At 38.0% G+C, this 17,379-nt stretch overlaps 1 protein-coding gene across 1 annotated transcript in view; it reads left to right on the top strand.

Annotated features, from left to right (window-relative positions):
• Window positions 1-2,275: 2,275 nt before the first annotated feature.
• The window catches only part of LOC107584185 (transformation/transcription domain-associated protein), an 83,370-nt gene continuing 68,266 nt past the window's right edge, over window positions 2,276-17,379 (top strand). The window contains exons 1-14 of the mRNA XM_016270690.1: window positions 2,276-2,348; window positions 3,174-3,354; window positions 3,447-3,496; window positions 3,579-3,689; window positions 3,788-3,892; window positions 4,412-4,495; window positions 4,598-4,654; window positions 4,739-4,864; window positions 5,991-6,068; window positions 7,592-7,680; window positions 7,810-7,906; window positions 8,007-8,145; window positions 8,516-8,594; window positions 15,386-15,585. Of these exons, the coding sequence (XP_016126176.1) occupies window positions 3,255-3,354; window positions 3,447-3,496; window positions 3,579-3,689; window positions 3,788-3,892; window positions 4,412-4,495; window positions 4,598-4,654; window positions 4,739-4,864; window positions 5,991-6,068; window positions 7,592-7,680; window positions 7,810-7,906; window positions 8,007-8,145; window positions 8,516-8,594; window positions 15,386-15,585 (1,315 nt within the window). The 5' untranslated portion in view covers window positions 2,276-2,348; window positions 3,174-3,254. The remainder of the gene's footprint in view (window positions 2,349-3,173; window positions 3,355-3,446; window positions 3,497-3,578; window positions 3,690-3,787; window positions 3,893-4,411; window positions 4,496-4,597; window positions 4,655-4,738; window positions 4,865-5,990; window positions 6,069-7,591; window positions 7,681-7,809; window positions 7,907-8,006; window positions 8,146-8,515; window positions 8,595-15,385; window positions 15,586-17,379) is intronic.

Genomic DNA, 17,379 nt, shown 5'->3' with positions numbered 1-17,379 from the left:
CTGATATTAATTTAGTGACACTCTTATGGAAATATGATAATATTTTGTAATTGTCATTTAAATCGGACTCATTTTTAAAATGTGTGCCATAAATCAACATCTCAGAAAAATGTTATGGGGTTTCAAATCAAAATATGACTTTCTGTTACGAAACAGGAGGTTGATTTCATAGATGTCCTCATATGAGGACACCGGGACTAAAAGCATGTTTATTACGCATTTTGGGAGACACAACAAATGAATAGGGAAAGAAAATATATTTCAATATTCCTATGAAATATTATATATTATTATGAAAATCTTGTCAATTATTACTCTCAATATTACACTTCATTTTTCATTACATGTTGCCCCAAAAACACATTAATATGCAAATTAGATTTAGTTTATAGATCCATTATATATAATGAGAAAACCTGTTTGTGGCCATTTTACACACATTTTGCATGAAGAAAAATGGTATATCAAATCATTCTGTTATAACATAATTGAGAATTATCTTTATACAAAGATGGTAAAAAAAATGCTGAAAACTAAAAATGTATTAAAACATTTAACAAAAACTAAAAAAATTGTTTTTGCCTATGCATGTTCATCATGTCTTTTTATTTTTTTAAAGAAATTGAGTCCCGATGTCCAATTATTACTCTCAATATTACACTTCATTTTTCATTACATGTTGCCCCAAAAACACATTAATATGCAAATTAGATTTAGTTTATAGATCCATTATATATAATGAGAAAACCTGTTTGTGGCCATTTTACACACATTTTGCATGAAGAAAAATGGTATATCAAATCATTCTGTTATAACATAATTGAGAATTATCGTTATACAAAGATGGTAAAAAAAATGCTGAAAACTAAAAATGTATTAAAACATTTAACAAAAACTAAAAAATTGTTTTTGCCTATGCATGTTCATTCATGTCTTTTTATTTTTTAAAGAAATTGAGTCCCGATGTCCTCTACCAAGGACGTAGCATAACTTATGAATGATTTACATGTTTTTGTTTACAATTTTTTTAATGCTCTAAATAATGTAATGACATCAAAAATTTTATTTTTTTTCCTAAAATGTTTTGCCGGGTCTTAAGAGGTTAATTATTATCACAATCATTATTGGATCCAATAAAAAGCGCACATCACTGCAGCTGGTGAAGCATTTTAATGTCGTTTAGTCATTCTTGAGAAGTGAAACAAAACTGGGTGCAAAATTGAAAAAATAAAACCTTGTACTCAGACAAATGAAACTACATATTCTAAAACCATAAAATTTAGCAGAGCCTGTCTGACACTGATGTACTCTGCAGAGGTGAACTGTGGCAAGGGGTCCTTTAGAGTGACAGCTGCCCCTGATATTCCCTGATTTTATTACATTTTATTGAATGTAGTGGGGACGCAGCTTTAAAATCGTATTAAACATGCATGTGTCATTAAAAAACAACCTTGCTTTGATAGGAGATATTATTAAGTGTTGCTTTTGATAAAAACAAGCTCTTTTTCATCATTAAAAATTTTTTTTTATCCATTTTATTGCATATTAATGACTGAACCCTTCTCTGTGGACACAGCGTTTTAGATGTAGTGAGAGGACATTAAGAAACACAGATTTGGTATAATAATGAGAAAATTAAATTGAAGGTGATAATTGTGTTAAATACATTCTATTATTAATCCCTCATGACATTTAAAATTGAAAATATTTTTATTTTTAAACCTAATAGCAGTTACCCTTGCTGGACCTGTTTTGTCCCACGTCTCAAGAATGACTGCGCATCATATAAACCTGATTCAACACAAACGTGCCACACATTTTTATAAACAGATTTAGTATTTATAAATCGCGCTGAATCGATTATTAAAATAATATGTTGTATACTGGGGTGTGATAAAGTTACATTAAACACGTTATATACCAATTTAAATGAAAACGGGAAAGACCATCGTTTTCGATGGTCTTCGCACGCTTGCGTTCTCTTGGTATCCTTCCGCATGGAACTATATTGGTGTCTAAATTTGAAAATCATTGCTTAGGACAAGGCTGTGGCACCCAATTCCACTTGAGAAAGACTAGTACAAAAGCATAAAACTCGCACGTTACAGTTTACACTGTATAACAATTCACACAATTAGCAAACAAAACAACGGCGGATTGATTTCAGCCCTTCCACTAAATTTCATACGTGTAGCGGAAGTTCTTTTACAACTCCTTCCGGTCTCCTTGCTGGTAAGTTGTTGCTGTTTTGGGGAGTGATTTGGTAATTTATATGCATAATGAGTGGAGAAGTTCCTTATTAGCTTTTGTGTGAAATACAACCGCTTTAGACATTTGCACTAATTGAGGTAAAAAGTGCAAAGCCTGAGTTCTGCATGTGAATAATGACATGGTGTGGGTTAGCAGTTAGCGACAGTATTCTCTTTCTTCTGTGATTGGCCTGGTGTGCTGCTAGCTTACGCAATACTATTATAAACACATGTAAATCCTTTCCGAGAAGCGAAAGTCTCTGTGTTAATGGCAGCTTTGTGATAGAGGCGTTCATTTAGGTTTTAATATTAGCACTTTAGCACGAGCGCATCATATCATGTCAGCGAGCGTGACTGCAGTAGGCGTGTTGTTGCAGTTTGGCGCGCCCACCGCTTCCCTAAACTAGAGGTCAGCTTATAAACTAGTCTGCATAAAACACTTTGTAAGTAATTGTGCTGGATGAGATTTTGATTTATTTGCCATTAGTTTTGTTTTGATATTTAGCAATTGCTATAAATGCAATGGCAAGTACGTACTTTGTTGCAAAATTCTTCAATTATGAACCAATTCAGTTCTATTTCCAAGTTCAGTTATAAAGCAGACAATATAGTGTCATTATTATTCATCTCAAATTTCTCTCTATATGTTTATAGTTTTCAGTCAGTCAGTTGTGATGTAGACAAGTTGTTTACGTGCAAAGTCAAATGGCAATAATGTATCTTTGTGTGTGTGTGTTTAGATGGTACTACCATGCATTTTGACCTTTAATATCACGTAAATACCTTGTCATGTGAATATGGTAATGATTCAGTACAGCTGCATCTGTCAAAATACCATGATGGTACCATCTGATACGATACTGTACCTGTTTGTGCAAGGCTGACACTAATATTGACGTTCCCCTTATGGTTACTCTCCTACAGATGACATGAATTTCTACTGAGACGAGCGCAGACATTAGTCTGCCCTTATTCAGCGTAATCCTGTCTGTCCCGGCCACCACCATGTCTTTCGTGCCCACCCCGAGCCCCACTGTGGTGGATCAGACCACCCTTATGAAGAAATACCTGCAGTTCGTGGCGGCGCTCACTGACAACAACACGCGTGAGTGTATTCCATTCAACTAAAAAGTTTCAATGTTAGTTTAAAGCATTGTCTCTGCTTACCACTGTGATTCTCTTTCGCTAAAACATCAGCGGATGAGACCAAACTGAAAATGATGCAGGAAGTCAGTGAGAATTTTGAGGTGAGCCCTTATATTTTGTTTATAAAAAGCTTGAAATAAAAGACGCTTCCTCATTGTCATTCATGTTAATCCTCGTCCACAGAATGTCACATCCTCGCCACAGTATTCTACTTTCTTGGAGCACATCATCCCTCGTTTCCTAACGTTTCTGCAGGATGGAGAAGTGCAGTTCCTTCAAGAGAAACCAACGCAGGTGTGCTTTTTAGTGAAAATCATATTGCATATTGTCTTTATTGAGGCCTCATTCCTGACATTTAAGTAAACATGAGGTTTCTTTGACTCTTGTTACAGCAATTAAGGAAACTTGTCCTGGAGATCATCCACCGGATCCCAACTAATGAACATCTGCGGCCTCATGCCAAGAACATCCTTTCTGTCATGTTCCGCTTCCTTGAGGTCAGCTACCTGAATGCCAAGTTTATTCTAATTTAAAGAGCCTATAAAATAAAGGCTGTAGAGCATTTTTGGACAAATATTTGTATATGTAACTACATGCAAGAGGGACAGCAGAGACACAATGATGAGAGAGATGTACTTTAGTTCAGAGAATGGTACTGTGTGAATGATTGTGTGTGAGAGAACTGTAAAGTACCAATGAGCCTGGGCGCTGAAAGCATAACTGATAAGATCTGAGTGTCCAAATGCTGATCTGTGTGAATTCTGACTTGATTGTTTTGTCTTAATGAAAAAACAAACAAAAACAGTAAAATCATAGTCATATAATGGGAATAAATTACAACATTTCAAACTACATGAAAAAAAACAAAAACAGTTCTCTTACAAAGGAATATTAAATCTAATTTAGTTTACATATGTAATGCATCATCTTGTGTGCGTGCTTGTGCATGAGTGTGTGTATGTTTTATATAAAAAATGGCTGTGATTGGTTCTTGCCTCCTGTGTTTCATCATTTAGATTGAAAGTGAGGAGAATGTGCTCATTTGTTTACGCATCATCATTGAATTGCACAAACAGTTTCGCCCGCCAATCTCTCAAGAGGTAAGATGCAGCCTTCTGGCACTTTGTGATGTTGACTAGCATTTGCATTTCCTATGTTTCAGTAAATGTTATTAAATAACGTCTTCCTGCCAACTCTTAAAGATTCATCATTTCTTGGACTTTGTGAAGCAAATTTACAAAGAACTGCCAAAAGTAGTGGTAAGGTCTTTTAACCCTTTTTTTTTTTAAAAGTATGTTTGTGTTAAAGTATGTGTTTTCTGAACTTGTGTATCTGTCTGTCAGACGAGGTACTTTGAGAATCCTCAGGTTATTGCAGAAAACACAGTGCCTTCTCCAGAAATGGTGGGCATGATCACCTCAGTATTAGTGAAGACCACACCGGAGCGTGAGGACAGCGAGACCCGAACGGTCAGTACAAACTCCAGCAGACCTGTACAAAATCCTCATTAGCTGAATAGTTTTGACAAACATGATCAGCAGAAACACAATGATGAGAGCGATGTGCTTTAGTCCAGAGAATGGTACTGTGTGTAAGATTGTGTGTCTGCATGTGTGATTGTGTGTGAGTGAACTGTAATGTACCAATAAGCCTGGACGCTGAAAGTAAAACTGATCAGATCTGAGTGTTCAAATGCTGATCTGTGTTTGTCTTAATGAACAAAATAGGGCAGTATTCTAGTAGTAGTAAGTAACCTAATGTTATTATGGTATAATTGTTTGATCTTGTTAACATACTGTATCTATGCAGTGGACCTGTACTGCGTGGTCTGATTACAGCTGATCAGCCGATTTACACCTGGTAATAACACATCAGTGTGTAAATGTATATTGCTAAAGCAGAAAATACAATTTATTTCCCAATTTATTCAATTGGATGGTTATTTTCTTTTTAAACATGGTGCTCATAAATGGCAAAACGTGGTCTGATTACAGCTGATCAGCCGATTTACACCTGGTAATAACACATCAGTGTGTAAATGTATATTGCTAAAGCAGAAAATACAATTTATTCAATTGGATGGTTATTTTCTTTTTAAACATGGTGCTCATAAATGGCAAAACAATTTTTGTGCAGTGATTGACAGGCAAGTAAATAGTTTTTCACTGCAGTCTTGGATACATCAAGATGGTTAGTTAATAATACTACAAAAACAATTCTATCTCATGGATTTGTGACCTCCACAATATGTGCATTCAGTCACAAAATGTTTTGAATCCTGAATACACATGTATATTGTGCTGACCGCTTGTGATCAGATCAGCTGACACAAATGTGTTATCAGGGTCTTTGTGGACTGTTTACTTTGCAGAGTATACCAGTGCAAAGAATATTTACTATATGTAGACACTAGAGGGCACTGAATTCCTGCTTATGCTTTTTCTGCTTAAGAGGTCCTGGAATGCAGTTGCTTTTTTTTATTTTTATTCTCTTCAACACAAAAAGCAAATCAATATGAGTGCTAAAAAATACGTTTTATGGTGACAACTGGTTCAGTCTCTCAGTGGCCTCATCCATCTCCTCTTTGTCCTCTAGCATACCATAATCCCCCGGGGATCGCTGTCACTCAAAGTGTTGGCAGAGCTGCCCATCATTGTCGTCCTCATGTATCAGGTGAGAGCCCATAAAATCACTCATTCAGTATTGACTTTAAGTAGTAGTAAGTAACCTAATGTTATTATGGTATAATTGTTTGATCTTGTTAACATACTGTATCTATGCAGTGGACCTGTACTGCGTGGTCTGATTACAGCTGATCAGCCGATTTACACCTGGTAATAACACATCAGTGTGTAAATGTATATTGCTAAAGCAGAAAATACAATTTATTCAATTGGATGGTTATTTTCTTTTTAAACATGGTGCTCATAAATGGCAAAACACAATTTTTGTGCAGTGATTGACAGGCAAGTAAATAGTTTTTCACTGCAGTCTTGGATACATCAAGATGGTTAGTTAATAATACTACAAAAACAATTCTATCTCATGGATTTGTGACCTCCACAATATGTGCATTCAGTCACAAAATGTTTTGAATCCTGAATACACATGTATATTGTGCTGACCGCTTGTGATCAGATCAGCTGACACAAATGTGTTATCAGGGTCTTTGTGGACTGTTTACTTTGCAGAGTATACCAGTGCAAAGAATATTTACTATATGTAGACACTAGAGGGCACTGAATTCCTGCTTATGCTTTTTCTGCTTAAGAGGTCCTGGAATGCAGTTGCTTTTTTTTATTTTTATTCTCTTCAACACAAAAAGCAAATCAATATGAGTGCTAAAAAATACGTTTTATGGTGACAACTGGTTCAGTCTCTCAGTGGCCTCATCCATCTCCTCTTTGTCCTCTAGCATACCATAATCCCCCGGGGATCGCTGTCACTCAAAGTGTTGGCAGAGCTGCCCATCATTGTCGTCCTCATGTATCAGGTGAGAGCCCATAAAATCACTCATTCAGTATTGACTTTATGCCAGCCATCCTCTTTTTAAAAGTACACGTCTCTCATTTAGACATTTGGCTCATTTATAAAAGGTGCTGTCAGTCATCTGAAACCCATACTTTATAGCTAAATCCATTGCTTCCTCAAACCTGCCACTCTTATCAAAATGATTGCTGTGATTAGATGTTTTTGCCTTTGTTGTTATGAGCTTTAATTGTAAAGGAAATCTGTTTTGAGACAGAAAATGTCAGTCCACAGCTGTTAGGAAGCTACGATCAATCAAAACACTTTGACAGCTTTTATTTCACCTTCTCCGCATGTTATCATTATACATTTGACCAGCAGGTGTACTTCTATTTTCTGCTTAAAATGCAGGACCCACAAAAATCACAGATACTGCTTTCAGAAATATGCCATGACAATTTTCAACCTATTACATGGTGTAGTGTCTTAAATCTTCAGGTTTTATGATTTGTTTTTAAAATGCTTTGACGTATTGGTGGAGTTTGCCTTTGAGTCCGAATCTAAATTTCTGTTCTGAATGCATGAATCTTATAAATTATGTACAATTTTACGCAACAATGTTTCAAGCTCGAGTCTACTCTCTGTCTATCGCCCTGCTGTTATTTGATGCAGTAATTGCCTTTCTGTGCGATTTAAAAAAAAAAAAAAATTTTTTTTCCCCCCCCTAGCTGTACAAACTGAACATTCACAATGCGGTGTCAGAGTTTGTGCCTCTTATCATGAACACCATCATGCTGCAGGTGTCTCCACAGGCTCGGTCAGTGACCTCTTGCATCTTGTTGAGCGTGTGGTATTACATCACCACTAATGCACAGGAAAGGATGTCATAGGTGCAATTTAACACGTAGTGACATTTAAAGCTTTTCCTGATTTCTGTCCGTGACAGGCAACACAAGCTGTTCAACAAGGAGCTTTATGCAGATTTTATTGCAGCACAGATCAAGACCCTGTCATTCCTGGCTTACATTATCCGGATCTACCAGGTAGAAACGTAGCCCAACCACCTGTTTATTAAACTTTTCTAAACTTGTTTTAATACTCAAGCAGTGACTAATGTGGCCATGTGAAACGTGTGTGTGTCAGGACTTGGTTGGGAAGTACTCCCAGCAGATGGTGAAGGGGATGTTGCAGCTGCTGTCTAACTGCCCCCCTGAGACGGCTCACCTGCGGAAAGAGCTGCTGATCGCTGCCAAGCACATTCTCACCACAGATCTACGCAGCCGTGAGTCATCCACCGCCAAACACTTTGCAGATTGTTGGCAGATATTCCCAAATAAGATATGCAAAGCGCTCGCTATTGTAGGAGCGCTCGCATCTGGTGTTAATTACACCGCTGAGCTTCATGGGGTACCGCTTTGATATGTAACGGCTGCGTTCTCTGAGCTTCACCTCTCAATCAATAGCATTTGAGAGAGGAATCTGATACACTCTTCTAAATCATTAATCCTGTAGAGAAGGTTAAATGAATCGATGAGAAACTCTGAATGTTGAGGTCTGGCATTGATGTATCTCATGGTTCATGGGCCCCTGAGCTGTTTCGGGTGGGCTTCAGAGCCTGCGATGGCATCTGATGAAGTCTGTTTGTGTTGCAGAATTCATTCCATGCATGGACAAGCTTTTCGATGAGTCAATACTCATTGGCTCAGGATACACTGCAAGAGAGACGCTAAGGTAAGAATGCAGATTAACCCTCTCTAAACCAATATTATGTTTCATGTATAAGCAGTCTGTGCAATTCGCAGGGCACACATTTAATCTCTAAAGCCTAGTTAGGCAGCGCTGCAAGGCTTTGCTGATCCACTTAAAGGCCCCGATATACTTCAAACGAAATCGAAGAACGAACTGATATGATGTAATTCCGAACAAAATTAGGCCGAAACTAAGTTCGTTTCAGCAGTTCAAAACAGCTCACCAAAGCAAACTTTCTGGTGGAATTCGTTTTGGCTCCTACACACCTTTGAGATTCCATTGGTCCGTGGCGATTACGCAGTCGGTGGGTGTGTTCTGGAACTCCACCCTCTTTGACGTGCGATTTCTATTTTTGTGCCCCCCCCCCCACATAAATACACTGTGTCGAATAGCTGAGCTGCCACAAATATATCCACACCTGTACGATCGCTCGCGGAGAGACTTTAAAGATTCAGAGAAAGCATTTAATTCCTAGAAAGAAATTGCAACGAAACTTGGTGTCGACGACCCAGAGTTATGCAAAAAGCGACGTAGAGAAACCTCAGATGCAAGTTTTCCAAAGCCATGAAAGGAAAGAGTAAAGATATAAGGTAGCAAGTACCAAATACATGAGTTTCAAATAAATGTTACACCATACTGCTGCTGCCGTTGTCCTTTCAATTTAAAAGGTATACAATAAATGAAATGCCAAAAGAACTTACAATAATAAACCTTTGATTTGATCAAATCATGACACCACATAAAATATAAAAAGGTGTAATAATTTATCCAGTTTAATAAAATAAATGAACACTAATAGAATAAAGTAACAAACAGATTTGTGTTATTGAGATGACTCCGATATTTTTTTCCACATCATGCTAAAGTTTTCAGACTATGAGCCATTCACACTTAAAGGACTGATTATGGAAATGGAATGGTTCTTTTGTATTGCAAACATGATACTTGACTCTGAACTGCTGCTAATCATTATTAAAATTTGTCTATAATATTCTGACCATTGGTACCCGTCTCACACCTAGATACACCATCATTGCATCGTTGTTGTGTTTAGGGCATACGCGTGAGCGGGGCGACATGTTTACATTAATGTACCCCCCGCCTCCAGCAGCGCGGGGGTGTTGGAATGTTCGAAAACAGTATACCGTCGCTCAGCCTTTTCGAACTTCTATTTGCCCCCAAAGAAGAACGAAAACGAACTTCGTTTGAAGTATATCGGGGCCTTACGCGTCTTTTTAAAAAGTAGGCAGCACAGTCATGACTCATTTGGGCTAAATTCTAAAGTGGGGTACATGCTGTGCTTCGCAGAGAAGGCAATCCCAGAATGCATTTCGACTAAGTAAAAAAAAAAAAAAAAAAAGGGGGTTGCAAATGTTTTTTTTTCAATTCACATTTAAACCACTTACTACATAAAACCAAACGCACAAAGTTCTGCACTTCCAACAATAGAAGGATACAGGCACTGAGAAAAGAGAGAAAATAATAAATTGATAAAACCAAACTTATAAGACTGGAGCATTATGATATTCCATCCCTCAAAGTATTACAATAAGATTATCAAGATATAAGAGTCTAGACATTTTGAAGAGGTGCCATTGACGAATGGCAAAGCGATATGTTGACTATAAATAAACATTTATTTATTGATGAAATGTATGAATTGTAATATTAGAGATGTTTATTAAAATTATTATCTGATACATATAAGCTGATAATTATTTTCATGTTATGTATGAAATTAATTAAATAAGTTGTTTTAAATTCTAAAACTGATTTACTCTGGTAAAAATGTAGAATAATTTTTTATGGTGTTAAATTAGTGATTTTAAAGATTTACTAAGTTTATTTTAGATGTTGGCAAAGGTAAGGTTTAGATGGCATCTAAATGTAACAACAGAGAGTATGAGCATACACAAATTCAATTTGCATTACCGTCCAATAGAACTAAAAATAATCCAATAACACTTGGTAATCAATGGTGATACAGACACAGCTTGCATTAGTGATGGGAAGTTCAGATCATTTTACTGCCTCTGTTCTTTGAATCTCTGAATCTTTTTTTCAAGTCATTTAGCTACAAGTTAATATCCTAATTCCTCAACACATTTGCATACACAAACACTGATCACATGTTGAATAAGTCGAAACTATAATGTAGCAAGACCAAATTGCATGTAACAGAAATGATTATTTCAGTGCTTAGCTGGGTTTGCAGGCTATGCAGTCTGTTAGTTCACCTCAGCTCCCGGGCCAGAGTCGTTTGTTCTTATGTCACACCTCATCCCCTTAGGTTAATGCTATGTAGTCTGTACAGGAAACAGAATTGATTAGTCGGGAGAACCTATAGGATGTTGTGCATGCACGGTCAACATAGAATGAATAAATAAATCACTCTCTGAGACAACTCGTTGTTCCCGAGTCATATTAAAGATTTATTCAAAATAAATTAATCATTCAAGAACAACCCATCACTATCATGCATCCCCTTGAAAAAAAATCAGTCTATGTCCAGTATTTGAGCATGCTGTGTTTTGTTCTTAACAGAACATTAAAACTATAATGCAGCGTATTGTTAGCTTCACAGCAAAGTGTCAATAGCACTTTTTATTTGTAGTGGGTTATAAGTCAGTCACTTAAAAGGTTCTGTTTCTGTTTGATTTCTTAGAAAGCAGTTTACTATGTAGACAGCAAGGTAGCTGACTAGATTTTGGATGGGAGCCATAATAATAATACATTTTCGTTTTATTGTAATTTCTTCAGTGTGGCTAGAGGCCACAATACTTTTCCTCCCAAGTTTATTTGGGGAAAAAAGACAAGTTAGATTTCATCAAGTTGGGGGGGTTGAACAAGTGTTTGAAAGCATGTTTATTCAAATTTCATTAATCAAAAACAATAAAATTTCATCACTGATTATTTATTAGTTTAACAACATATATTTATCATTAATAATTCATAAAAATTCATAAATTCTGGTTTGACTTAAGTTTTCTTGATTCTGTACTTTTATGATTTAATACAAATATACGATCAAAAATGGTGGTAGTGAAATGAATGCATAAAGCTTTAACAATTTAATTAATGTTTTAAGATGTAATCACATAAAAATAACCTTTATCCTTTTATGTTTTTGCAAAGGGCTGCACAACAGAGATTTACTAAATACAAATGAGGGAAAAAATTATATTCCTTAAAAATATTTATGTAAATTATTATTTTAGAAGTAGGCTACATTATAGTACTATCGTAATTTCTGTCATTTTCTTTGAGTTAAAAAGTGGACTTTTATTTTGATGGGTTGTAGTGAAGAGCTTTGAGTGTCAATGTATTTGACAGTGGTTTTCTCAAATAAAATGATGAAATTATTATTAATTGTTCTCTCAGTGAGGCTCTCAGTGTTTGTGTTCACGTCCTCAGATAGTGAGACAGCAGGCGCTGTTAAACACTGAGCGATGCCGGCGCATACTTGAGTATGTAGTACACGACACAGCGCTGCTCATTCACAGAGACACGCAAAACACACAGATTATATATTTATATAGCAGTGTTTTTTTCATTATTTTACAGCTCTGTTTTTGATTTATTCATCAATCCATCAAATCGCACATTTTATGTGACCTCTGCATTGTAGCTAGCTACTGTAAATTCATTGTCATGACTCGATTCTGGGATTCACGGAAATCATAAGGCTTTAACCTTAAAGGTCCCATGACATGCTGCTTTTTGGATGCTTTTATATAGGCCTAAGTGGTCCCTAGTACTGCATCTGAAGTCTCTTTCCCGAAATTCAGCCTTGGTGCAGAATTTCAGCCACTACGAGCCAGTCCCACAATGAGCTTTCCTTAGGATGTGCCATTTCTGTGTCTGTAGATTTAAATGCTAATGAGGAGGAGAGAGGCGGGGCAACTGCCATGCTTCGCTCGTTTGCAAGCCATGATGTCTCTCGAGGAAAAAAAAATATATTGCGCTCGCCTCGCACGGTAGTAGCTCATTTTCTCATGGGCGGGCCAAATTCTCTGGGCGGGCAAAGCAGAGAAAGGGGAGGTAACCTTTCCCCGTATGACGACATAAAGGGAAGATTCCAGATTGGGCCATCTGAGCTTTAATTTTCTCAAAGGCGAAGCAGGATACCCAGGGCTCGGTTTACACCTATCGCCATTTCTAGCCACTGTAGGCAGGCTAGGGGAACTCATATTAATGTTAAAAAACCTCATAAAGTGACATTTTCATGCCATGGGACCTTTAAGTTATAAATGGGACATAGCTGTATATGCACGGAGGGATGGTGTTCTGAAATATAGGTAAACATGTTTGATGTGTTTCCTCTTTTTGCAGCCGCTTTCCGAACACAGTTTTTGCGAACTGTGTCTATACTCGAGGACAAAAAGGCGTTAGTCTTTTCTATATCCAAAGTATTCCCATACTGCCAATTTTAACTCATATTTTGACGTGGGATAGAGATTAGAGATAACGGCCTCTGTCTCTGATGTTGTCTCCGCTGTACGTGGGGGTGGAGCAAGAGAACAGTTAAGTGGAAAGTTGTTGCCTGGGCGCAGATGAGATTCTGCATCTGTTATTTTCTCCCAATACCTGATAATCGTATGTGTTTATATCGTCTAGAGGTCGACCGATATATCATTTGGCATTTTTCAAATATCGGCATCGGCCGATAAGTTTTTTTGTTTGGCTGATGCGTTCGTGGCGGGACTTTTATTTTGACGCCACTGAGAACGGCAGCGCTTGAACACACAATGCTCACATTCTCTCTCTTGTTCGCTGTCACCGTTAACAGTTCTGTCCATGGACAGAAATCTGTCTAATAATCAGATAGAACTGTTAAACAAAGGAATTAAAATGTATACAAAAAAGTATTATAAAGATTGCTTTTATATTGTTAGTAATAGAAAGGTAAACATTTTAATACTTTCTCGTTTGCCGTCAGCATTCAGCAAATACGCATTTAACGTTATATAATTTAAACATACCTTGCAAACTTACACCGCCCGGGCAACGAAGGAGTGGCTTCGTAAGAAGCATTTCAAGGTCCTGGAGTGGCCTAGCCAGTCTCCAGATCTCAACCCCATAGAAAATCTTTGGAGGGAGTTGAAAATCCGGGTTGCCCAGCGACAGCCCCAAAACATTACTGCTCTAGAGGAGATCTGCATGGAGGAATGGGCCAAAATACCAGCAACAGTGTGTGAAAACCTTGTGAAGACTTACAGAAAACGTTTGACCTCTGTCATTGCCAACAAAGGGTATATAACAAAGTATTGAGATGAAATTTTGTTATTGACCAAATACTTATTTTCCACCATAATTTGCAAATAAATTCTTTAAAAATCCTACAATGTGATTTTCTGGATATTTTTTTTCTCATTTTGTCTCTCATAGTTGAGGTATACCTATGATGATAATTACAGGCCTCTCTCATCTTTTTAAGTGGGAGAACTTGCACAATTGGTGGCTGACTAAATACTTTTTTTCCCCACTGTAGATGCATCCACAGGGTATTTTAAAAGACAGATATATATACAGTGGGTACGGAAAGTATTCAGACCCCCTTAAATTTTTATTCGATCAAAAGGGTGCTTCTACTAAATACTGAGCAAAGGGTCTGAATACTTAGGACCATGTGATATTTCAGTTTTTCTTTTTTAATAAATCTGCAAAAATGTCAACAATTCTGTGTTTTTCTGTCAATATGGGGTGCTGTGTGTACATTAATGAGGAAAAAAAATTAACTTAAATGATTTTAGCAAATGGCTGCTATATAACAAAGAGTGAAAAATTTAAGGGGGTCTGAATACTTTCCGTACCCACTGTGTATATATATATATATATATATTAAAAATACAGAAAATCCATTTGGGTTTTTAAAAACCTTATTAATGGGAATCATTGACAGTTAATTCGTTTATCAAAATAACTATTAGTTGCAACCCTGTTCCTGTGCGTTGTGAGGCTAAAACCTGCCTCTATTTTTCACTATTTTTGCTATGTTTGCAGCTCCTCTGGGCCTCATCCAGCCTGGCCGCCACTGTCTACAGTGTTCAAAGGGCTAATTACTCAGAGCCGTTTCTACTGGCCGGGCTGGAGGGTCACATAACAGAGTCATTGATCTCCACGCTGAGGCTAATTGACTGTACTTTATCTGTTTACCCCAAAAGCCAGTCATACGGGCCCCTTCCGAAATAACCGAGTGTCAGTTATATGGGAGGAGAGCTGCTGCCGCTGTCAGATGTCTTGATTCATGACATCCTCTCTCCCTCTTTCAGTGTGGCACACTGTGCTGGTCATCATGCAAGAGGCCTTTTTCAGAAGGCAGAATGCCCTCTTAATATCGCAAATGCCAGGCCGGATAATTGAGTTCCATTCAAGTGGCAGCGTTATGAATTTAAATTGATCTGACCGCTCTCTTCCGCTCAGTCCTCTCCCTACGCCAAGCCTTTTAAATAGCGATAATGAAATGGAGCGATCCATCACCACTGCTACCGGCTTTGGCATTATAGAACACAGGCTTGAGGAAGGATAAAATACTCACTCTATCACTGTGCTGCTATCAGCTGGGATAAATAACCAAACATGAGACAAAATGTCAGCCAGACACAAAGCCAGACTCCCATGGGGCTCAGCTGTCCAAACACAAAAAGCCTTTTATACTCTGTAATCAAATCAAATCGCCTGATTGGGTTATTCAACCTCAGGCGCATGTAATGGAGCGAGTTCATGGATGCAATGCGAATTATGAGCTAAATCCCTTTGCTGGTTTTCAACAGCTTCACAGAGAAGTGGATCCCTAACGTGATCATCTCACACCGGTACAAAGCCCAGGACACCCCGGCACGCAGGACGTTCGAGCAAGCCCTGACGGGGGCGTTCATGTCCGCAGTCATCAAGGATCTCAGGCCCAGCGCTCTGCCTTTTGTTGCCAGCTTGATCCGCCATTACACTATGGTGGCAGTGGCTCAGCAGTGTGGTGAGGAATATTTCTGCCTCTGTGCTAGTGCCATCTATATTGAAGTTCAGTCTTAACATGACTTGAAGTGTTTACCCATGCAATGTTTAGAGAGGGATTTAGGTTAAAGGGATAGTTCACCCAAAAATGAAAATTCTGTCACTAATTGCTCACCCCCATGTCGTTCCAAATCCGTAAGACCTTCCTTCATCTTCTGAATACAAATGTAGATATTTTTTATGAAATCCGATAGCTTTTTGACCCTGCATAGACAGCAATGGAACTACCACATTCAAGGCCCAGAAAGGTAGTGAGGACATCAATAAAATAGTTCATGTGATATCAGTGATTCAACCGCAATTTTATGATTTTACGAAAAGTTTTTGTGTGCAAAGAAAACACTTTTTTCAACAATTTATTCTCTTCCGTGTCAGTCTTTGATAGGCATTCATGAGAGTACCACAACGTGGGTGAACTAACCCTTTAAAGGGGTCATATGATGCTTTTTTAAAGATCATTATTTTGTGTATTTGGTATAACAGAATATGTTGACATGCTTTAATGTTCAAAAAACACATTATTTTTCAAATACTGTACATTATTGTAGGTCCTCTATGCCCCGCCTCTCTCAAACGCTTCGTTTTCTACAAAGTCCCTCCTTCCGACAAGCGCAGTCTGCTCTGATTGGCCAGCTGACCCAGTGCATTGTGATTGGCTGAACACTGCAAGCACTCGTCGGAAATGTAACGCCCCTTACCATAATCGCGAGCTTCATCTTTCAAAATAAATGTAAAGACAGTGCCCGAAAGGGGAACAGAGTCGCGTGACAGACACAGTGATGAAGCTGGTATGTGTGCAGTACACAAGCCACGGTTAAGACAGCTGACTCCACTGTGATGTCTCTCTCTCTCTCTAACTCGCGCGCTCTCTCTCTCTCGCTCGCTCGCTCGCGCGCACACACACACGCGCGCACACGATGCGCAAAACTCCGCATTTGAACAGTCAATAGCAAATACTTAAATTAATAACAAAACAGTAGCTAATTCAGAAGCGCCAGATTGTCATAGCAAAGTCAGAATTACCTCCTCTCCTAATTTCACGAAACGGTCGTCCATAAAATGCATTGCTGTTCTGTTGTAAGTAATCTTAAAGATTCCTAAATGCATCTACTTTCGGAAGGCCAAATAAAGTGCTTTTGCTTTCACCTAGAAACACACAGCGTCTCCCTGACATGACTGCTTCAACACTAACTGCGGTTACTGAAACCACGCCTTCTTTCTTTGCGTGCACATTTGGGCGGCATTATGCAAATATTTCCACATAGTGAGGAAGATATGTGGGGGCGTGAGGTAGATATAAAGGGGTCATATGATGTTGCTAAAAATAAAATTTGGTGTAATGCAATGTAGGTTCAAAAAACACATTACACATAATTACGGATTATAATTACTTATACGGTCTTTTTCCACGTTGCGTTGCATCGTGCCACGTAAACATAAAACCATGTCTGCATTTGTGATCGGAGAAACGACAAACAACAAGCCCTACTCTACACTGCCCAAAACTCACGTTTGAATCGTCAGAGGCAAATCCTTTAAATATGAAAACGTACCTTCAGGCTGTGAGTCAGCATTATTTGTCAACATCATAGACTGTGGTCAGCATGTGCGCCGAATGGGAAACGGGAACTGAATTCACCGGAACACCGGCATTGTAGGCTACTCTTCCAGGAAACAATCATCGTCCTCCGTAAAATACATTGCACACATCTGAATATTTGGTTTGAACTGTTCTGGAACCGTGTTATAAATACAA

This window comes from Sinocyclocheilus grahami, unplaced genomic scaffold, assembly GCF_001515645.1.
Source record: "Sinocyclocheilus grahami isolate Dianchi unplaced genomic scaffold, SAMN03320097.WGS_v1.1 scaffold57.1, whole genome shotgun sequence".
NCBI lineage: Eukaryota > Metazoa > Chordata > Actinopteri > Cypriniformes > Cyprinidae > Sinocyclocheilus > Sinocyclocheilus grahami.
The sequence above is the reverse complement of the archived record's forward strand: the minus strand, read 5'-3'. Positions and strand labels throughout refer to the sequence as shown.